We start from the raw sequence: 23,833 nt of genomic DNA, 5'->3' as shown, positions 1-23,833 counted from the left end.
ATCTATTTATACCAACATCTATCTCCACATAATGTATAACTGAGAATTAGTTAAAGGTCTAGGAATGGGAGACATTAATAAACTATAGAAAAGTCATACAATGGAATACTATACAGTCATTGAAAATGTTACAGTATTTTAGGAGAAATATTTCACAATTACAAAGATATTCCTGTTACTAAATGTTATATTATTAAATTAAAAATCTGGTTGCAAAGTTATAGAATACGTCTCATTTTTTGGTAAGAAACAGATTTATCCATGTCACTTTGCTATTCCTTTTAAAAAGCCATTAATAGTGGTTCTCTCTGGATAGGAATACTTTCCTTCACTCTGCTTCTCTGAATTTTCTGAAGTTTTTACAATAAACAATTATTACTTTCATAGCATGAAAAACAAATTAAGTATACCTTTTCATCTGACCATAGGTGTTATGATAGAAGTAGACATCTCAGTAACATAATGTGTCTTCAGCTGGTGAATAATTTTAAGGTCTAGCTTCACAACTGAATGTTGGTTTTATTTTTCATTAAAAACTGTAAAGCTGGGACCGTATTCTAACAGAAGGTTAAAAACTGTACCCAGCTATAATGAGATAAGCACAATTTTTTAAAGATAATTGATGGTGAATTCAATTCAATTCCCCATGGTCATGATGCCTGGAGTCATTCTTGACTTTATTATCACAATTTTTCTTGACTCAGTATCTTGAAGCTTGTGAATAAAAAAGTCTGAGAAACATGTGGCTGATACCATGAGTAATGGCTTTTTCTTCCTTTCAGCTGGCTCTCTGAATAGTTTATCATTACTTGTGGCACCTTTAAACACAATCTTATCATCTATCTTCATTTTCTCTTTTGTACAGTAATTCCAATTGTCTTCCATTAATTTTTGCATGTTAACCTATTTGGCTTAAGGGGAATTCTCAACCTCAATATTAGTATAAAAAAGAAAATCATATATGAGCATGGGGATTTGTCTTCTAAGAATCATTTTGAGATGCTGGTGGCATATGAAATAGCATCCCAAATGGGAAGATAATATCTTTGTTAATCAAAAAACTATTTAAAAACTCAATTAACAGAACATGATGCTATATAATTAATCTTCATTGCATTTCACTGGTTCCTTCCCCATCCCCCCACAAAGTAGTTAATATGCCTTTTACGTCTTTAACTTTTATTATAATAATCAATAGGCTAAATTTCATAATACAAAGCTGGCCTAGAGAAGATAATCAGATACTTTTTCTCTGCCTGAAGTAATTAAGTCAAAATCATCAGAAGTTTCTTCCATTCTAAGTTGTGTTGAGTCTGTTGAGCCTTTGAGTAACACTTACACAAAACTAAAAGAGAAGAACTTGAAACAAATTCACTTTTGGGATATCAAGATCAGAAGATCTCCTGGAGCAGGGAATGACAACCCACTCCAGTACTTCTGCGTGGAGAATCCCACGGACAGAGGAGCCTGGTGGACTGCAGTCCATGGGGTCCCAAAGAGTCGGACACAACTGAACAACTAACACAAAAATGTAAACAAAACAATAACTACATTTATGAGGAAGAATTAAATTACTTGGAATCTGGAGGAACAGATGAGTGGAGATCTGGTCATGTTGAGATAAGCTATGCTTGAATAACCCTATGCTGGCTATTTCAGAACCATTACTTTATAGATTTATACACTGGCTTTTTACATTTGAGGGATTTGGGGGGTTCATATCCATTAAAAACTTTCCTTCTTTTACCATAATCTTAAAATAAAAATTGTAAGAACTTAGAAAATGAAAACAATAAAAGTAACAAATTGACAAGTCACTCATAATGCATAAGATTACTCACGAAAAATCTTTCAGTGTGTTTCATTTCAGTCTTTAAAAATGTTAATATAGGCTTGATCGTTGTATATACACAGCCTGCACTGTGTTTTATCTTGACATATGAGCATTACCCTTCCTTAATAAATGCTGGAGATAGGCAGAAAGCAAACCCAATGTTTCTTGATTTATACTTAAATGTATACTCCTCAAAGACTCACACAGAGGATGATGAAATAAGCCTCTCTCCAGCTTATTTGTTTGGCAGAGGGTGTTTAATTTGTGTGTACTAATCCTCTTAATTGTTATGCTATTCAATTAGCACCCTTTTGTATTTGATTTTATTCTGAATTGTTTTGAGTATAGATGGCTTCTTTCAAGTAGGGTATTAAAAACCTTTAGAGTTGGTAATTCCACTGTATAAAAGCTTAAAGATTAGTATAGAATTGAGCTCTCTATGCAACCCCAACATCCTCTCTCTCTGATCCGTTTATATCAATTCCCCCCCCCCCAAACCAATAAATGATGTAAGAAAAGTGTGGAGGGAAAAAGAGAAGAACCCATTACTTGATCCATTCTTTGATGGCATCCCTGGGTTGGGAAGATTCCTTGGAGAAGGGAATGGCTACCAACCCCAGTATTCCTGCCTGGAGAATTCCATGGACAGAGGAGTCTCGCAGACTATAGTCCATGGAGTGTCAAGGGTTGGACACAACTGAGTGACTTTCACTCTCTATACTCTCCTTCCTCTCTTCTTAACCTATGTTCCTAGTAGGGAGCTTGCTTGTGTCAAAGACATCTGCTTTCCAAACCCCCAAATGTATTCAGGGATTAATAACTTCTATTGAGTGTGCCAAACATATAGGGAAGGCATGTTTCGTTTCCTGAAACGTGTTCCCAGAATAACATTCAGTGAATCTTAAGACAGGAAGTCACATTCCAAAAACACCTGGAAATAATCTGCATTTGTCAAAAACTACAGATAACAAGTCTCACAGAATTCGGTCATAAATTTGTTATTTTTTAAAAAAGAGTAAGTACAATTTACTGAGTTTCTATTCTCAGTCAGGCACTCTGATAGGCATCTTGCAAGTATGGTTTCTACGTTTTTCAACAGCCTGCAAGGTAAAAAGGAAAATGGAGGCTAAGAGAGATTGAAATATATGGTTTGCTGACTATATCTCTGAAAACACCAAACAAGGTAAGTCACCTTCACATACCATTAGTAGACAGAAGGAAGTAGGCTGCATTCTGCTGAGGGAGCCATCTTATTTTATTTATTTTTTCTTCTATTTCTAAACTTTTCAGGTAATCGAACTCGGGTTCATGGCTCTGGAATGTGCTGTAAACATTGTATTCACCCCTACGATGAACCTGATTTTTACTCTGTAAGAAGGGAAAAAACACACACACCAAAGATTAAATCATGTAAGCCAACTGAAAATTCACCAGTTCCTCCTTTTCTTGAGCAGGATCGTGAGAGGTGGGACAGGCAGACCCTGTCCGAGTGGGCTGAGGGCAGGACTATGCTGACCACAAGTTCCTCTTCAGCTCAGTGGCCTCATGCCATTTGATTGTGCACCCCTGGTGGTAAATACTGGCACCTCCAATGTTTACATATTTTTATTTATAAATTATATACATAAACTGCTGCATGGACATAGGGTGTACATCATAAAATATATGTAGAAATGGAAGTTGAAGCAGGACACTAGTTTTTTTTAGGGGACTGTGTTACATGGCATGCAGAACTTCCTAGGCCAGGAATCGAACTCACACCCCCTCAGTGGAAGCGTGGAGTCTTAACCAGCGGACCACCAGGCAAGTCCCAACAACATGATTTTAGAATCAATAGATGTTATAATCTTTTGTGTCTTAATAGATGTCTCAGACACCCTCGGGAGTGAGTCATCCAGTGCTGATGTCCAGATAGATGCATATCAGTCCTTTACGAAGAACATATAACTGTAGCATCTGCACTCCTCACTGGCCTTTTATAACTCATCAGATCTTCACAGATTCTCTGAGAGGTGCCCAGGACAGGGAAATGGACCAAACAGGCTCAGAGATATTAAAATGACACGCAGCTTATTAGGATCAGATCTCTCCCTCTCCTTTTCCCATCATGAGTAAAAAAACAGACGTGAGGGCAGAGAAGACATGCAGATCATTGGGAGAACTATGAGACTTTGCACGGGCTTTCCCTTAGCATCGATTATGCAAAGTGCACACAGTGAATAAATGGTGAGAGAACAGAACATGAAGGGGGGGAGGTGTGGAGAAAGGGACAAGAGAAAGAAGAAGAGTGGACAGGAGGAGAAGAGGGTGTGAGAGACAGAAAGGGAAGAAGGCAAAGATGGAGGGGAGGTTTGCATTTTAGGATCTTGTGACCAAGAGCCGCAAGATTCAGGCTTGGGAAAACTGTGTGCACAAATTCATATCCAGGTATTATTAGGCATTTGTCATAGATACACGACTCTTAATTAAAGTCTTAAATTAAAAAAAAAATACTATTTCTGGGTGGATACTGGACATTCAAACCCAAGCCTCAGTTTACTGATAGGTGATGGTGCTGATGCCCACGTGTTAAATGTACTCGTGAGGGCATTGAGGTTCTTTAAGCAAATTCTCCAGGATGGTGTCACTCAAGCATTCATATACAGGAGTCACCCACAGAAGCTGAGAGGAGACCTGACTTAGATGTTGCCACATGTCTGTGTTTCTCAGGCTCAGTGTTCATTCAACCCCAAGCCTTGCCACAAAACTCAATGGTGAATGGCATGTTATTATCTTCAACATTTTTTCCTTATTGAACAAAACCACTCGCCTTTGGAAAATGTGTCCCCCTTCAGTCTACTAATGAATTAGGCTTCCCAAATATTTCAGTAAATTAAAATAGGTAAAACCTATAAATAGCTAATGGGAAACACGGAACTGAATATTACTGGCAACATGCTGCCTTGGGTAATTTATGCTAAACAGCTCCTCTGGTTTCTCTTTATCATTACTATGAACCTAATTGGATTAAAAAAATTGAAGGAGGTTTAAAAATCAATTTTAAAAGGACTTTCGAGGTTGACATACTTGCTTCTGTCCTGTTTACTGCAGAAAGAGCTAGTCCACCTGAACAATAAAATTTTCAGAGCCTTGATTTGCTACCATCCAAATCAGACTGTCAAGTGTGTGGAGTATGTGCCAGACCAATTAGCAGTAGGCAGCTCCAGAAAAGCAGGAAAAATTCCAGGTCACGAAGAGCTATTAGTTTCTACTTGCCAACCACATTTTCGTGTTTCCAGGGCCAATGGAATAGGCTGGGTGCCTGAATTAATGCTGAACACTTGAATTCATATAGAACCCCGAGGGATTACCATGCCCTTATAGAAATTAATTGCAAATAATGTGCAATTACCAAATATATCACCTCTAAATGAGACTTCCCTTTTTGGAGGGGAGATGGAACACAAATGGCTTTGAGGCACAAAGCAGGCTTTAAATTGCTAGGGAAGTCTCTTGTGAAGCCTCCCTCCCACACAGGGGGCCTCCCGCTATGCCGCACCGGGTGAAATCTCCGAGGCAGGCAGTAGCAGATGGGAGAGTCACTTGAACACAGACTGGCCTGCTGTAAGCTTCAGGACCATGCCAGGGGAGGCCAAGGGAATAAAACTGGGCCATAATTCTGTTTTGATGGAGCAGAAGCAGACACCCCAAAAAACCTCAATTTATATGAAAAAGAGAAGCGATTCCTAGTGGAACCCAAGTCTCAGGAAGAAATGGGCTTTTCAAGATTCACTGGGAATTAACGACTCCTGCTTGGAAGGCATAGAGGATTCAGCTGCAGGGAACTTCGTGCCATCCATAGTAAAGTGTCGCCTTCCCAGGCGGTGCTAGTGGTAAAGAACCCACCTGCCAATGCAGGAGATACAAAAGATGTGGGTTTGATCCCTGGGTCAGGAAGATCCCCTGGAGGAGGGCATGGTAACACACTCCAGTATTCTTGCCTGGAGAATCCCATGGACAGACAAGCATGGTGGGCTACAGTCCACGGGGTCACAAAGAGTTGGACACAACTGAAGTGACTTAGCATGCACACACATATTAAAGTGTGAGCCATGTTCTTTGCTCAGATGTCATTTTCTGGGATTTCACTTGCTTTGGTAGAGGGAGCTACATTTTCTTTTCTGACCCAAGTTATCCTTTCAAATCTGTTGGGGAAGGGCTGTATCTTTTGTCCCAAGTATTCTGTTAGGAGTCCCTGAATTTCTATATCCAAGAGAGTTAACCCTACTGAGAAAGGAGGTGTTACGCTCTACAAGCGCCTGTGGAATTTTGCAGATCCAGAGAAGTGAGGTCGTTTTGAATGTGTAGTACCCAGGACTGGAAAGGAAGACCTTGTCCAGAAAAGGCTCTAATTACAGGTGCTTTTGTGAGCCTGTGCAACTGTTGATGTTAATGACTTTTTGGCAGTTTTTAGTTTGCAAGCCAAGCAGCAAGGTTAAGGGCGACACATAAGGATTAAGAAACAGTGGGAGACCTCCTTTAAAAAGAAGAGAAAATGGGCATTTTGCATTCACTGCCACTTACCTCCTGCTCTCGTTGAAATATTACAACCCGACCCCCCTTGTCCCCTGTCGCTAGTAATTCTCCCGTGTGGTTGAATTCTACCGTAGAGATAATGTCAGCTGAAAAGAAGAAGACAAAGGCAATTTAAGTAACTGCACACTTACTTTCAAACGATAGATAATAGACGTACTTTTCTGTGCATTTAAGGGCTTAGGGCTTTGTCTCTGCTGTGGAATTTACAAGGATTTTATGTCCTGTATTTGAAGTGCCACTAAAGTGGCACTTGGGGAAGTAAATTTCCTAGATGCCCACACTGCATGGCGGTCTCTAGGAACAATTGGAGAGAACAAAAGGAAAAAGCACGTTCAGATTCTTTTGTTTTGGGCAATAGAAAATGAATTTCCTTATGGCTCAAGGAAATGGCAATTTTCTTTGATAATTTCTACCAACCACAGACTCTTTTCCCACCCATGGCCTTCTGCATCCCCCTTTCTTCTACAACAAGAAACTTCCCCAAATGGGGTTCAGTTGTGGAATCTAAATGAGGACTGAAGGCTCATAAGCAGGGCTGAGATGCTTGAAGCTCAGACATCAAAAATGAAGGGACACAACGCAGAGGAACTATCAGGGAAACGCCAGGAGTTGGAAATTCAAGGAGGAACCCTGGAAATGCTCTGCCTTTTCTGGTAAGCCCACCACACCCTTCTGGAAGAGCAGGGCTTTACTGCAACTCGAGGAGTAAGGTGCTGAGAAAACAGGGTCACGAGGTCAGAGGGAAGAGGGAAATTTGTACTGTATATCTCTAAACAGAGAAAATACACAGGCACCAGGAACTCAGATCACAGATAATTGCTGAAGGAATGCCAGCCTGCCAAGCCTTTCTTCAATACTGGTTATCCCTGGAGGAACATGGACAGGTAAATTACCTATGATTGGATTTATTAGGGCTATTTTTAGAAAAATGTCAGAGGTTAATTCCTCTGCAATTATTCCCCCACAGGGCTCCAACAATCACTACCGAGAGTGCAAATGAGTTAAGAAAAAAATAAAAAAGGAGGCGGGGGAATTATGACTGTGGCCTTTGACAGTGGTACATTCTGAAGATTGTGTCCATGTAAGGAAAGCTAAGGGGAGACAGTGAGCTGGAAAACTAAGGCAATTATCCCTGAATAATTCAAATCTCAAATCTTACTTTAATATCATCATTTCAGGATTTTCTTTATATGCCCGATTGATTTAGGTAAGTAGTGTGAAATTCTCCACTTTGCTTCTAACTGTCCTTTTCCATACATGAAAATGTTTTGAATGGTCATTCTTTGTGCAGAAGAAAAAAGAATAAGGGATAACCTATAATTGCTTTCAAGCCAGGTGCATTTAAAAGAATAATTCATGATTTCTGTTCTGGCGTCTTAGATGACTGACCCCAGTGGTAGCAGGTTCAAATCCTACAGGGCCACGAGGGAATGGGGAGTGAAGGAAATTAGGTGAGGTAGGAAGCTTGCATCTTCTCTTAAAAGACAAGTGGCTACTTGGCTGAAGCCAACTGTGTTGCCAGATATTCTGATTTTTTTTAAAAAAACCATTTTATATTGGAGTATAGCTGTTTAACAATGTTGTGAGAGTTTCAGGTGCACAGCAAAGGAAATCAGTCATACATATACATGTATCCATTCTCCCCCACACTCCCTTGCCATCCAGGCTGCCACATAACACTGAGCAGAGTCCCTTGTCCTATACAGTAGGTCTTTGATGGTTATCCATTTAAAATATAGCAGTGTGTACATGTCCATCCCAAACTCCCTAACACCCCTTCCCCTCATTTTTCCCCCTTGGTAACCATAAGTTTGTTCTCTAAGTCAGTGAATCTGTTTCTGTTTTGTAAACAAGTCCATTTGTACAATCTCTTTTTAGATTCCACAAATACAGGATGTCATATTTTTTTTAAAGAAGCTGGAAACCCAGAGCTTTACATGAAAACCTCTTCAGTTTTATATATTGGCAACCAATGATTTTTTTTTGAGTGCCATGACATTAAAAAAAATATAATCCTGTCTATCAGATTAAAATGGTTTGTGAGTCACCCGCTTCTGACTTCTAGTCTCTAGAGTGCTCCTTCCAGAAAAGGCCACTCCATTCCTTATTGACAATCTCAACTGGACATCCCATCCATTCACTCAAGAAGAGCCCTCCAAATGAACACTACCATAAGGAAACACAAAATAAGCTGCATGGCTATTCCCTGATACAAGTTTAGAAAACCTGTTTTTAGAACAAGAGCCCGAGGAGGAGCAGGCGAGCCCAGCAAGGCTGGGAAGCCAGTCACCTTGAGGGAATGATCGACCACTTTCCTTTGTTAGAGTTTGCGTGTCTAGCAAAGCACTCTCATGTACAGAGGGGACAAGAAGCCTGTTTAATGTTTCCAGTTGCCTCAGAATGCCCGGCTGAGAAACACTCGAGTGTTAGGAGACACTTCTCACATTAGCGGCTGCTCTGGCTTTTCAGTGAGTGGCTAGCAATGAGGTTATTCACCAAGCTTCCTGGCTTTGGGGAGAAGCTAAAGCAGACACTGCTGTTTCTTTTCACTTCCAGGCTTCTTTCAGGCACTAAAAAACGAGCCAGACACCTTCCGGAGGGAAAGAGAAGCAGGGAGTAATGAGAGGGTGATGGGAGCCCAGGCTCGTGAGTTAACAGCGCCGTGCTCATGTCTTTAGGGCTGATTCCGCTTCCGCTTGTGTGTATGTGTGTGTGTGCTAACTCACTCCAGTTGTGTCTGATGCTTTTCAACCCCATGGACTGTGGCCCACCAGGCTCCTCTGTTCATGGGATTCTCTAGGCAATACTGGAGTGGGTTGCCATATTCCTTCTTCAGGGGAGTTTCCCAACCCAGGAATCAAACCCACATCTCCTGTATTGCAGGTGGATTCTTTACCCACTGAACCACCAGGAAAGCCCCAAGATTCTGCCCAAGGGCATCTGAAGCCCTTCCTCTCAGCAGCAACATGAACACAGAAGTTGGAGTTCTACACGGGTTCTAGGGCCAGTGTATTGAACTAAGAAATGAGTCTTCCCTTTTGGTGACACTGAGTACTGGAAGGGAGAGGTGAGTAACTTTTTCTAAGATTGGGCTCTGGCTCAGTTTCTAAGAAAATGTCACTCCAAGTGAAACAAAACTCAGTCTCCCAAGGATGACATGCATGTTATCTTTCTGCCTGGATTCTGTGAAAATGTCTCTAAGATGCACAGGGGTCAAATCAAGGTGGGATTCAAACTCAAGTCTAAGCCACGTGATCCAAGGCAGTATTATTAGAACTCTGCACTATGGGCTATCAGGTTTGTCCCCTGATATATATAAGGAGGTATATAAAGGAGGTATATAAATGCCTGCTTTGTTTTCCAAGTGTTATCATCGTGCTATGTCTCCCTCGAGGAACTTGACAGAGAAAGACTGATTGGCATGGCAGGATGCTGAAATCCCTTAGTCTTTTGCCAAGTTCTTACCTTGCTTTTAACTCTGCCAGGGAGCTGGTCTGTATACTAGGCTGTTTATATCTGGGTATTGTCTTCTTCCCTTCAAAACGTATGCCACGGCAACTCAAGTTAATACCTGTTTTGAACTTTTGTGTTTCCTGACTCATTTATCATGGCTAAGCCAATAGGTGTAACCAGAGTATTTTTACTGCCCTATCCATCTTTTGCATATCTTCATCTGTGACTGTTTAATAATTGATGCAAAACTCATGAATCACCCCACATTCCAATTTCAAGAGAGGGAAACTTTGGATACAATGCTCTTGTGCTTGCAACATGCTCTTGGTAGAGCAGTGTAAATTAGAAAACATTCACTGCTCAAGACAACATGACTTCTGTTGAGTACAGAAAGAGGATATGGCAATAACAATAAACCAACAAACCCAGAGACAATAACGTCTTGTGATATCTGGGTCAACAGAGGTCAATCATCAAGTTCAACTAAAGTTCAATTCATCAAGTTCGATTAGAGGACATTTTGCCTTTAAATGATAAGTATTCACCACAACTCATTTTCTTAAGGGTGCAGCTGAGTCACGTTATCATGCAAAAAGTTATATACTTGAGCATTTTTCTCTCTGTTCTATAAAGATGTGAATGAAGTGCATGTTTTTGACTAAAAACAAAAAGCAGAAGCCAAAAGCAGTTATAGAGGTCAAGTGTAGTTAACATGATTTTTTTTAAGGAAGCCCTGGGAGGTATGACGTTTGCCCTGCTCCACATCTGTTCGTGCTGATTTAATTTCCACTAGATGGTGGCCTGGTAACCCCATTTCTAGCGCAATAGGCACTGTTCGAATCGGGTTTTTCACTTTCAAAATCAATCTCACCATCCTTCAAAGGTTCCAGACTAACAAGTTCACACATAAAGTTTCCATTTACCTGAATAATAGAAACTGACTTGGCATTTATATGCATATGATTGTGAAGTTGAAGAGAAGGAAGGATCAATCCTCTTGCTCATGCTGTAGACTCCCCTGGTGCCACGCTAGGCTGGAGTCTATGCAATGCCAGGGCTGACTATAGTTATTAGGTGCTGCATAGTTCAGTAGCAGGGTGACTATTTTGATGAAACGATGCTCAGTGTAGACTTAGGACCTAAACCCAAGTCCTCTGATAGGACAAGATCTTACTGACCACATCACTAGCACTGACCTCTCAGCATACTGACCACATCACAAGCACTGACCTCTCAGCATCCATCACAGGGGTTAAAATAAGAATGTAATACAATTTAGCCTTCAGAGCCCATTACATGTTTTATCTTTCATCTTGGAAACATCTGGAGATAATACGGTAAGGTCATATACGGTACTTGTATCAGTGGACTAGTTCTGGGTGAGCAATATTTGGCTTTCTTCCTGACAAGGAGGTCGGTTCTAGCAGAGTCTGCTGTTTCTTCTGCCAGGGCAAAGATACCAGCAAGAATGGGAAATGGGTTTCCCAGCTGATGACAATGGGGTGAAATGGCAGTAGCTGCCAGCAAGTCTGTGTAAAGGATTGGGGGGGGTGCTCTTCAAGGCTGAAATGCTGGGGTTAATTGCAGTGGCTTCTGCAGTGAGGGGACTTGCGGGGCCTTTGTCACGCACACAGGGGTTTCCAGTTAGATTGGCCCTGACTTTGTGGATCATTAAACAAACGGGATTCTTAGACTCCCCAGTGGGAGTTAAAACAACTCCTTCCATCTTTACAACATTGTGGACTCCTCCTTGGGTTCTGGCTCACAGTCCAAAGTCAGCATCCATTTCTTGGAAAAGGTTTTCTGTGGATAACAAATAGTACACTGGAATATATTTCCCATCAAAATGGCAGGGGGAAAGGAAGTCTGGTTTTGGTCAAACAAGATATACCCAAGTACTGCTCTACTACTGGGATCGTGTTCAAAAGGGTTACATTGAAAAGATGTTAATATATTGTAAAATTTTAAAAAGTCAGGTAATAAAACAGTATGCCTAAAATGATCTCAATTTTGTAAAGTATTTACATTTTAAAATGTATTTTTTCCTAAACCGGTAAAGTTTAGGAATATGTGTTTTAAAATATGTGGGCTTCCCTCGTGGCTCAGTGGTAAAGAATCCCCCTGCCAGTGAAGAAGCCGCAAGAGACTCGTGTTCGATCCCTGGGTGGGGAAGCTCCCCTGGAGAAGGAAATGGCAACCCACTCCAGTATTCTTGCCTGGGAAATCCCATGGACACAGGAGCCTGGAGGGCTACAGTCCACGGGGTCGCAAGAGTCGCACATGACTGAGCAACTGTGCACATACACAAAGCAGTATATACTTCCATTAATACCAAACTGATGATTAGAATATGACACGACATAGCCCCCCAAAGAGAGTAATTAACTCATATACACACAAATAGTCATAGGAAAAAGTCTATCAGAGAGAGTACAAAATGATATTGTTTTGGGGTAGGACACAGATGTTTAAATTTACTCTTTTATAGTCTTCTAATTTTTCAGTATGTTCTAACTTTTTTTCAGTTCAGTTCAGTTCAGTCGCTCAGTCGTGTCCGACTCTTTGCGACCCCATGAACCGCAGCACGCCAGGCCTCCCTGTCCATCACCATCTCCCGGAGTTCACTCAGACTCGCGTCCATCGAGTCCGTGATGCCGTCCAGCCCCTTGATCATAAATACTTGAACAATTTTTAACTTTTAAGCAATGTTAATTGACTTTCAAATTGAATACAAGATTTTAACATTTACCTCAGTAACTTTTTAAAAATTTGCTTTTTAATTCCCATATAATAAAATTCACTTTTTGCAGCATATAGTTTTATGAGTTTAGATAAATGCATCTAGATGTGTATCCACTATCACTGTCATGAGACAAAACAGTTTAATCACCCTCCTCCTAAAAAGTTCCTTCATATTGCCTCTCTACAGTGAACAAGTTTTCAAAAAGGAATAAAATTATGGGAGTGAAATGAGCTGACAGATATATAAGAGCTTCCAAAGGAGTGTGTGTAAATACAGAGGTTTCTCTACACACATGGTTCAATTCAATTTCTAGTCAATGATCATCTTCTAGCTAGTTGGAGTCAGATTTTATTTTTTCATCTTATTGCTTAGATATTATCACTATTTGTAATTTTGTTTTTAGAGTACTGGGAAGGTCAATTCATCAATATATCTTTATTAACCTATATCACAAACTAGGTTTACACATGAGGTTTTCTGCCCTCTGACTCAAATGTCCCTTTGCCTTTAATTGCAATGCCATCTGAGTCCTTGGTTCAGTAGCATTAACTTCTTAACTTGACATTACTTGTCACTTTCCTTTAGCATGGTCCTAGTGAAGATCTCCTGGAGAAGGAAATGGCAACCCACTCCAGTACTCTTGCCTAGAAAATTCCATGGATGGAGGAGCCTGGTGGGCTGCAGTCCATGGGGTCGCAAAGAGTCGGACACGACTGAGCAACTTCGCTTTAGTGACAATAGCAGTAAATAGCAAGTTCTGAGAAGTGATAGCGAATGGATCTATTCTTGCTCACCAATTTTGGTCTATTGCCAGAAGCTGCCCGTTGAGAAAGACTGAGGTCATAGCTGGGCTTGGTGGGAGGGTGTTGCGATCCATTGGTCAAGTCTGTCATGGGCATTGGCAAGTGAAGAGGCTGTACACGTGCCACATGCTTGCTATACTGACCTAGTATATAGAATATACACATTCTGTTGGATCCAGAGTTGATTCCTTTGTCGCCTAACTGGTGTCTGCATTTTAGCTACTGAATCTATTCTAATCATTTGAATATAATTAATTCTGTGTATACTGGTATAAATTTCAGTCTGGCGCTGGTAGTCCTCTTCTAGGAAAGAATGCAGGTAGAAGGGTCTAACAGCCCCAGTTCCCCAGACTTTATCACAACTGCTGCTTCCTATTTAACCACAAGCACAGTGCTGGAAAAGGGGCACAGTTTAAACGTCAGACCTGTGAAGACCAAGCTCATGAAGGGCAGAGAGTGCGCTGTGGCTAACACACTCGTTTGGCTGCTCCTCTCCACTGCCTTTCTTCCTTGCTTGTCCCACTGTAGAGGCTGAAAATGCAAATTGCTTCTCAGCCTCTCCTCTGGCTAGGGATGGCCATGTGACCCAAATTTGGCCAATGGGTCACATAGAAAAGTCTCTTGGGGGGCAGGGAGGCAAAAATCTGGGAAAAAATTTTCTTCCCAGAATAAAAGGAAGCAAGCAAGTGATGGGAAGCCTTCTGGCTGCATTGACACACTCCTTGTACAATACTACTTTGGATGTGGTTCTATGTAGCCATATGCGGAGCTGTGGCAGCCATCACGTGACCATGGGGCACTAAGTCTAAGGCCAAGAGTCTGAGTCTGACAGATGGAAGAAAGGGACAATGTCCCCAGTGACATCACTTAACTGCAAAAGCCTACCGTAGGGACAGCCTAAGTCTGGACTTGTTAAACAAAAGATACCTAGCAGTTTAAGCCACTGCAAGATAGACTTTTTGCTATGTGCATCTGAATGCTTACTAATAGACATGGCTTTCCATCTTTGTTTTCCCGACAGCATTGTGTACAGGGCCAGATTATTAATGTGCATTGAATTGGAAAAAATGATCTTTTGTCCTGCCACCTCCAGGCACAAACTCTCATACTCACATTTTCACTTCCCTCTATCATACAACCAATTTTCCTTCCTACATACTCAGTTTCCAATATTGAAGTGTTTGTTTTTTCCCTCTTCCCCTGTGTGGCAATGGTGCATTACTTTTTGACCATTCAAATATGAAATCAGTTTACTGGGATAGAATGCCTCCCCCTACAGTTTATCATGGTGTCCATCATAAAATTATGACTTCAAATGGACTTAGCCATATCCTCTGTTGGAGCCAAGTTTCTCCCAGCTAATGTGTAGTAAGCCCACCATGCTTGCTGAGCTGTGAAAATCCAGATGGTAGGAAGCAGGTGAGTAATGAATGTCATGCTGTTCCCATTAAAATGCACACAGCTTCCCCACACTGACCAAATCCCTAGCACTAACCAGGTCTGAGACAACCCAGGACATGTGGGTTCATGGAGATTGCCTTTCATTCAAAACAAGTTCCAGCAACACAGAAACTGAGAAGAGAGACTTTTCTGCTGGTGGAACAAAACTTGCCTAAAGGGCAAAGGAATTTGAAAAATTGTAAGTCCTCTAAGTACAGAGAAAGCCAGTGGGAGATCGGTAGCAGTCCAGACTTGCCCTCAAGCCTGTGTGGTTTACAGCGGAATCTGCTGGAAAGGTGTCTACCATCTGTCACCTACTCTTTCAGAAAGCAGAGGAGTAATTAAGTGCTCAGGTGATACAAATTCTGTCAATCATTCAGATATATTATGTACATAATATGGGATCATCTAGCACTGACCTCAAAGTCAGTGGGACCCCAGGTCCAAGATGAGAAAACCCATCACATCTGTGGGGGAACAGGAGTTCCTGGGCAGGCACTGGAGTCTCCTGGCATGTCTTGCATCAAAAATTTTGCTGTGCCAGATGCTCTGAACTCAGAAAGACATGGCACCTGCCTTGTGGGAGCTAAAGGAATTTGTGAATTGGCTCTAACGTCACTTTTTAAGGGAAGCCTTGCACGACTTCTCCCCAGGCCTAGACAGGTCCCTCTGGGAGGCAGCCTCCTGGCTCTCTGTACTTCTGCTCCATCAGGTATCACTGCGTACCTTTACATTTATTACAATGGTAACAGAACCATTTTAAATGCCTTTCCCGGTCTCTAAAGCATAAACTCCATAAGGAACTTGTTCATCACTAGAAAGCCCAGTGCCCAGCTTAGTGTCTTAGCATACAATAGATGCTTCTTAATTTTTTCCTTTAATTGACCGTCGAATGAGAGCCAGAAAAGCCAGTGTCTAAGTGGACCAACACACAGAGACGGATAACCCCCAAACAAAGTATCAGTGAGCAAAGTATTTATGCTGGATGAACGTAAGAAACATTTTTAAGGGGTGTGAGGCAAGGGGAAGCTCTTATTTGAAACAGTGAGTATTGTACAACTTTAGAACAAGATGGATTGATCAGTAAAGAAGAGGTTTTGTCCTACAAAGTGTCAGTAGCATTGGCACGTTTCTATAAATCGTAAGAAGAGAAGAGAATGGATGGGTTGGTGAACAGAGGGTTCTGGGATAGGGTGTTAGTTGGGAGAGGGCATGTAGTAGTAAGTGAATTTTGAGTAATTAGGTCTGAGATGCAAGGACTGTCATGAACACCTATTATGTGCACATCAGTGGGTTGGGTACGAGGGATATGCTAACAATACCTACATGGTTTTTGCCTTCATGGAGCTTTCTACCTAGAAGACTAGGAGGTAGTGCTAAATTGGGATACAGCAAAATAATGTCAGAGAATAGGTTGTTCAAAGACCCTATAATGAAGTTTTTGAGCAACAGAATAAGAATCCTATTGATGGCTTTGGTCTAGAGGGCAATATAAAGTCACTAGCGGAACTTAAGATAACTCACATCCCATCCGTAGCTCTGCATTCAGAAAAATCTCTTGTATTTCTCCAAAGGACAAAATTAACACTAAATGCACTATGTCCCTTTGTTAAATTCTAGGTAAGTTTAATGGAGAAGGCAATGGCACCCCACTCTAGTACTCTTGCCTGGAAAATCCCATGGACAGAGGAGCCTGGTAGGCTGTAGTCCATGGGATCGCGAAGAGTTGGACACGACTGAGTGACGTCACTTTCACTTTCATGTATTGGTGAAGGAAATGGCAACCCACTCCAGTGTTTTTGCCTGGAGAATCCCAGGGACGGGGGAGCCTGGTGGGCTGCCGTCTATGGGGTCGCACAGAGTCGGACACGACTGAAGCAACTTAGCAGCAGCAGCAGCAGCAGGTAAGTTTAAAGAAAAGAATAAAAAATGTTTTCAGATTTTTCCTTCTAAAATATGACATTTCTATGTCAAGCAAAATAAAGATTCTACTAACAGTTCCTAAGGTAGTATGCTATGATGATTTTTCAATAGTCTCAGCAAAGATAATGGAAAGTCTCAGAACCAAATGTGCTATTTACAATTTTGTGAATCAGTATTTCTCTTTCCATATCCATTTCTTTCCGCTCTATTCCTCTTCCCCACCCTTCCTCTCCTTCTGGCTAGGAGTTGCATATTTTGAAAATTAGAATAAAATGTTACTCTCTTTTGGATAATGTCCCTATTTTAAAGACTGAATAGATACTTTACACCTAGTAGGCAAATAGTAAAAGACAGAATAAATAAACGTGCTGATTTTTCTCATCAGCATGACCTGATCTTGAATAAATATTCATCAGGCAAAGGCATTATAGTACATCCCTACTGCTTTTTTCTATCCACTGAAAACTGGATATGTAGAAAATCCATTATATTCAATTTCATGTTCATGTAGCAGTTTAGATACCAATGAATAATACAAAGCATAGAAAGCTCAGAAAAGACTAAACATTGATTGACTCATTCATCATTCTATTCATTCACTCAGCAAATATTCACCGAGCACACCTACTATGTGTCAAATACTATTCCAGGTTGGATATACATCAATTAATCAAATAGATAAAAATATCTGTCCTTATAGAACTTACGTTCCACTTGTGGAGAAAAGATAATAATAAAGAAACATAACAAATTGCATTGTATGTTATGTATTATGGGAAGCAAATATAGCCGAGTAAGGGGAATTAAGATTACTTGAGATAAGACGGAGGCTTAGATTTTAAATAGGGTGGTTTCGACAGGTCTCCCTGAGCAGATTTGAAGGAGGAGAGGGAGATGACCAGGTAGGTATCTTAGGACATGCACTCTAGACAGAGGCAAGAGATGGTGAGAAGAAAGGACTAGTGTCAGAGGATTAGTGTGGCTAGGACAGTGCCAACAGGGAAAACCAAGCAAATAGACAAAGGAGGTTCAGATAATGTAGAGTCTTGCAGACCACAGCAAGCACTTTGGCTTTTGCTGAAAGTGAGATAACAATGCGAATGTACCTAATACCACTAACCTACACTTAAAATATGGTTGAACCTTGAACCACACGGGTTTAAACTGCACAGATCCACTTATACGTGAATTTTTTTCAGGAGTAAATACTACAGTACTGCATGGTCCAGTTGGTTGAATCTGCAGATACAGAGGGACCATGGATACGGAGGGCTGACTATAAATTATACCCAGATTTTCGACTGCACCGAGGGTTGGTGCCTCTAATCCCTGCAGCTGTTCAAGGCTCAACTGTAGTTAAAGTGGTAAATTTTGTGGTGTGTACATTTCACTCTGATTTTTTAAAAAAGTGAGGAAAAAATGAAATGGAAGGCAGTTGGGAGGTACAGAATAGAGAAGCAATATTGTCTGACATTTCACAAGTACCAATCTGGCTGTAGTACTGAGAACAGACTGTAGAGGGCAGAGGTGGAGTCAGGGAGTATAATCCAGGTGATATCCTGGTGATAATCCAGGTGAGATGACAGCGGCTCAGACGAAGGGGTTGGTAGTGAAGGTGGGGAGAAGTGGTCCCGCTGCGGATGTATATTGAGAGCCGACCTAGCAGGAATTGCTGCTGGATCGGATAGGCATATGAAGGAGCAGAATCAGGGTTGATTCCAAGGTTTCCACTTTCACCAGCTGGCAGGGTAGATTGCCATCACTGAGATTAGAAGTTTGTGGGTGAAGCAGCCATCTTGGGGGAAGAGCAGACATTTAGTTTCAGGCATGTGCAGCATATAACTGAAGATACTGAGTAGATAATTGGAAATAAGGGTTTAGAGTTCAGGAAAGGGGTCTGAGTTGGTGACAGAAATTTGGGAGTTATTAGCCTTTCAGATGACATTTTTCAGGCCATGAGACTGGATGAGATCTCCAGGAGTGAGGGGAGTAAAAGAAGCGAAGAGGACCAGCAACTGAACCTAGGGGCACTCCAACAGCTAAAAAAAAACGGGAGAAGAGGAGAATCAGGTAAAAAGACAAAGAAGGAGCAGCTGGTGAGGGAGGAGGAAAACCAAGAAAGCTTAGTGTTCTGGATGCCAAGTGAAGTGTGAGGAAAGAGCTGTTAATTATGTCAAACCCAGCTGATGGGCAAGGGAAAAGGCTTCAGCTGACCTTCAGATCTGAATCACAGAGTCACTTTTGACCTTGGCAAGTATAGTTTCTGGGGTACAGTGGGGGTGAAACAACTGGTGTGGGTTTCAGAGTGAACGGGAGGAGAGGAATGAGACAGTGATTGTGGACAACTCTTTGAAGGAGTTTTGCAACACATAACAGAAAACGATGTGGAAGATGATGGGCAGTTGGGTCAAGAAAGTGTTCTTGTCCGATCATCGAAACAACAGCATGTGTATATGCCAGTGAGAACATTTCAACTGCCAGGGGGAAATGAATGGTGAAGAGATGAAGAGGGTAGAATTGCTGAATGAGTTAGCAAATGAATGTATGAAGAAACAAACCAGAAACTAGGACTGGTCCACCGCTAACAGCTGAAATAAAACCTGCACAAGCTCAACTCATACTCAGAGCCAAAACATGGAGAGGAAGAAAAACGTGATCGAAACTCTACATTCACACAGGGTTTCACAGGATTCTCAAAACATTTAGAATTGTATGAGCTTCTCCCATAAAACATCTCAGATCACGTGATCACCGTGAAAGGAAAACAATTTCTTGGTTTTCTTTTTGGTTCTTCTGCCTTCCCTCTTCTCCTTCCAATTTTTCATCTTTCCTTTTTTTCATTTTATTTTTCATGTATTTTTTTAAAATATAAATTTATTTTAATTGGAGGTTAATTACTTTACAATATTGCATTGGTTTTCCCTACGCCCTTTCCATCCTTTCTTTTCTCTCCTTGTTTCTTTTGAAAAAGAAAAAAAGCAAGCAAGCAGAGAGCAGAAAGGATTTTATTCCTCTGCTACACAACTCAAGGTCCATTAGCTCCTATTTGCCTACCAGGCAGAAGACTGATCACCTGTATTCACTTTAAAATGATGTGACAACTACAAGATCACTTCTGCGTGGGTGGGTAGCCTGACCTCCTCATGGCCTGTCTTGGGTAACTTTATCCATTACTCCTAATATCATATAGAAAGAAACAAGTCTGTCAGGCGGGAATAAAAAACACCCCCCACTCTCATCCTGCCCCATGGAAGATTTACAGACACTTTGTAAATGGCCAGGCCCAGGTGATGGTGCCAGAAACTTTCTGAGTGATTTGTAGATCTCCCTTCCAGGAAGTCAGTCTTTAATGGAAAACTCTTCGACTGCACATTCCTTTATTACAGTGACTACAGGGAGTGGAATGCAACTGTCATGCAGGAGACTCACTGAAATGAACTGGCCACTGACCTGGCCTCAAGATATTTCAGTCTCAGAAAAATACCAGTATTGCAGAGTTTAGAAAAGCACAGTTTTCCTTTAACAAAAGAAAGAAAGAAACAGAAGTCGCTCAGTCATGTTCGACTCTTTGCGACCCCATGGACTGTAGCCTACCAGGCTTCTATGTCCATGGGATTTTCCAGGCAAGAGTACTGGAGTGGGTTGCCATTAGTTGGCTGACTGCATGCCAGGCATGGCACAAGCCCCTTAATGTATGTCTCTTCCTAAATTGATATTGTCATCCTCACTTATTAAATACTTCCTTTGGCTAGGATCTGTGTTTTATGTTTTATATGATGTCATTTAATTGTCACTCCAACTCCATGATTTCAGTATCTTCCTCTGTGGGGAAATGGCAGCCCAGAGAAGTTAAACAGCGTTCTCAAGTTTGGAAGGCTGATGGTCAGAGGAGCAGAGATTGGAACCATATTCTAGTTCCAAGTTCTTAACCTGCCTCTTGGCTCTCCCTTCCTTTCCTTCCACCATCCTTTTTTTTTTTTTAAGTTTTAATTTTGTATTGCAATACAGATGATTAACAATGTTGAGATAATTTCAGGTGGACAGCAAAGGGACTCAGCCATACATATATACCTGTATCTATTCTCCCACAAACCCCCTGCCCATCCAGGCTGCCACATAAAATTGAGCAGAATTCCCCTATACATCTGGGCTTCCCAGGTGGCTCAGCAGGAAAGAATCTGCCTGCCAAGCAGAGGACCTGAGTTTGATCCCTGGGTTGGAAAGAACCCCTGGAGAAGGGACCAGCTACCTACTCCAGTATTCTGGCCTGGAGAATTCCATGAACTGTATAGTCCATGGGGTTGCAAAGAGTCAGACGTGACTGAGCGACTTTCACTTTCACCCTATACCATAGGTATTTTTTGTCCCCATTCCCTTTTGTCTATCTTTCCTTTTTTTTTTCTTATCTTTTCCAAATCTTTCATATATAATTACAGGCTGTATTTCTTATTATGGAGAGTGGCTCTTCTGGCATCAACCTACCTTTCCATCATATCTTTCGTATTCCTTGTCACAAGATGACACTTGAGCAAAGTTTAACTCTCCAGGCTCCCCAGGCAAAATGGTCTTTGTTGACCAACTGTCATGCTATTTCATTTCCCTGAGATGTCCTTTCCATCGTGGGTACCTGCTGACATCTTACTCTCCTAGACAGTACACCCCTTGAGGGCAGGATCTTACTATTTTAGTCTGCAGCCCTTGCCTAGGGACTGGCACTTATAAGTTTTGCACAGAATTCTAATTGAGAGCCTGAAGGGAAACTGAATACATGAATCCTTCGAGGCCAGTTCAAATGCCACCTACCCCCTAAACCTTTTCATGATCTCCTTGGATTGGGAAAACACGCCTTCCTCCTCACACCCCCTGCAACTCTTTATATTTTCACATGCTAGCTGTGATAGTCTCACATGTCTCCTTGCTCAATTCTTCTTACTGAAATGAGTTAATTAAGGCAGGGTTCCTATTATATCCTATTACACTCATCTTTGACTCTACCAGTAAATTTCACCTAGAAAATTACCCTCTTTTCCCACCCTTTCAAGATCCAGTTGAAATGAGTCTCTCTAAAGAAGGATAGTTGCCATTTAAAACTTGACTAACCTAAATTGCACCTTCTTATGGCCTGTGACTTATTTTCTATCCTGTGTGTGTATATATATGGTCTCCTTAACTAGATTATAAGTTCCCTGAAGACAGGATTATGTTTCTTAACAGAGAGCATTTTTATCAATATTATCAATATCTAAGATCTCATTCTGTGCATAGCAAACATGACATAAGTGGTCCATGCTTGGAGATTTAGGACTCTTGTAGGGACAGTTGGTTGTTGGCCCATGTAATGCATATAAATTTAAAAGTTACACATGCTCCATTTTTGTCTACAGCTTATTATTTTTTTTTTAATGTTTTATTACCATAGACACACAGCCTGAGACATCCCTAAAATAAAATCAGTACTTGAGAAGTCAAGTACCAAGGCCATTGTCAGGAGCAATCCCTCCAAGCATAGCAGATGGGAGAAGAATGGAAATAGGATCATATTGCCACATCTCTAACGATTCTGCTTTTGGGAATATGTCAAGTACTGATTCCAACAACCAAAGTTATTGCCTTTGGAGGTATGGGAAAGCCTAGGGCATGAAAAGTCAATGACTGTTAGCTGCACTAGCAAGATTCCTTTCTAGCACACACCTTAGCAAGTTTGTTGGCCTTGATTTTGAAGCATTGATTATTTCCTCTAAAGTCCATAGGAAGACATTAAATGTCAATACTTTATCAGGCAATAGAAGGAATAAGACCATTCAACACTAAAGGGGCAGACTTAGCACTGGCCACAATCTTGAATATACCTACTGCCTGAGTCTTCAATGGAAATTAAATCAAAAATGTACCAGCAGCCACTTTGAGGAAGTCTTGGGATAAATACCTTTTGCTAATTTATCACTAAGGAAATGCTCTCCCCACCTCTCACACCTCACCTTCAATCACGTCCCTGACCTTCCAGCCTCAATACACTCTGGCCCCGCCAGTTTGCTTTCACAATCTCATAAATGCATGTTCTTCCCCACTTCAGAGGTCTATAAACATAGACCTGCTCTCTTTTTCCCCTAAACTACTGTCCCTCCCACTTTTCCTTAAATAAGAGCTAATCATTTTAAAAATTTCAGCTTAGACACCACTTCCTGAGCGAGGCCTTTTCAGACAGCCTACATTCATTCTGCAGCCTGAAGTCACTCCACACTGCCCTTTGTAGGACTCTATTCTTTCCCTTTCAAGCATCTTTCAGAATTCATCATTATATATCTGGGTGTTTATTGTTGATGTCCTTCTCCTCTATAAGACTATAAAACTCACCCGGGCAGGGATCATAGCCAATTCTTTCACTTTGGTATTCCTTGACCACAGTCCAACGTTTGACACGTGGTGGACGCATAGTAACTGTTCGTTGAAAGTATAATTTTCTGGAGTATTTGTTAATAGTTATTGCCTGATCACTTGGGTTCATATCCTTTTTCTGATACTATTTTCTTTCTCTCTCTCTCTCACACACACACACTTTTGGTTTTAGTTGAACTGGGTGTAGCAGTCCTGTATGATTATGAAAATTTAAAAACCAGTTCAATCTGCCTCATTCTTCTTAAAACCAATGTTTACCTCATCCTTCTCATTCCCCTTAGCAGACCACATACATGAAAACACATGCACTGTAAAATGTATACACACCCTTCTGATTCTCAAATTCTGGCCCTTGTCTAAACCAGTCTCCACCCTTTCCAGTTTCAGGAAGAAACAGAGAGGCAGAGACTGGGCGGGAAGATGCTTATAGGCCAAGGAGTCTGACCCAGTGAGCTACTTCAGCCAAACATGCAGTATGAATTGGACTGCTCAACTGCTGAGAAGGAATTTCTGGATTAGATAGTCCATTAGTGGCTGAGCCAGCTTCTAGCTTTCGCTCTGCATGCCTGCAGTTAGCATGAGTGACAGGTGCCACTGAGTCACCTAGAACAGCAGCTGAAGTCATAGCTCTCTAGAGGTACCAACAACCACACCCTTAGGCTGAGC

General features: G+C 41.3%; 1 protein-coding gene across 4 annotated transcripts in view; it reads right to left on the bottom strand.

Moving 5' to 3' along the window:
• The window catches only part of PPP2R2B (protein phosphatase 2 regulatory subunit Bbeta), a 478,426-nt gene that overhangs the window by 124,407 nt on the left and 330,186 nt on the right, over positions 1-23,833 (bottom strand). For all 4 annotated transcript variants that reach the window (XM_018050189.1, XM_005683107.3, XM_005683109.3 and 1 more), the window contains 2 exons: positions 6,398-6,495; positions 3,037-3,202 (listed from right to left, as the gene is read on the bottom strand). In XM_018050189.1, the coding sequence (XP_017905678.1) occupies positions 3,037-3,202; positions 6,398-6,495 (264 nt within the window). The remainder of the gene's footprint in view (positions 1-3,036; positions 3,203-6,397; positions 6,496-23,833) is intronic.

Source organism: Capra hircus, chromosome 7, assembly GCF_001704415.2.
Source record: "Capra hircus breed San Clemente chromosome 7, ASM170441v1, whole genome shotgun sequence".
Lineage (NCBI taxonomy): Eukaryota > Metazoa > Chordata > Mammalia > Artiodactyla > Bovidae > Capra > Capra hircus.
The sequence above is the reverse complement of the archived record's forward strand: the minus strand, read 5'-3'. Positions and strand labels throughout refer to the sequence as shown.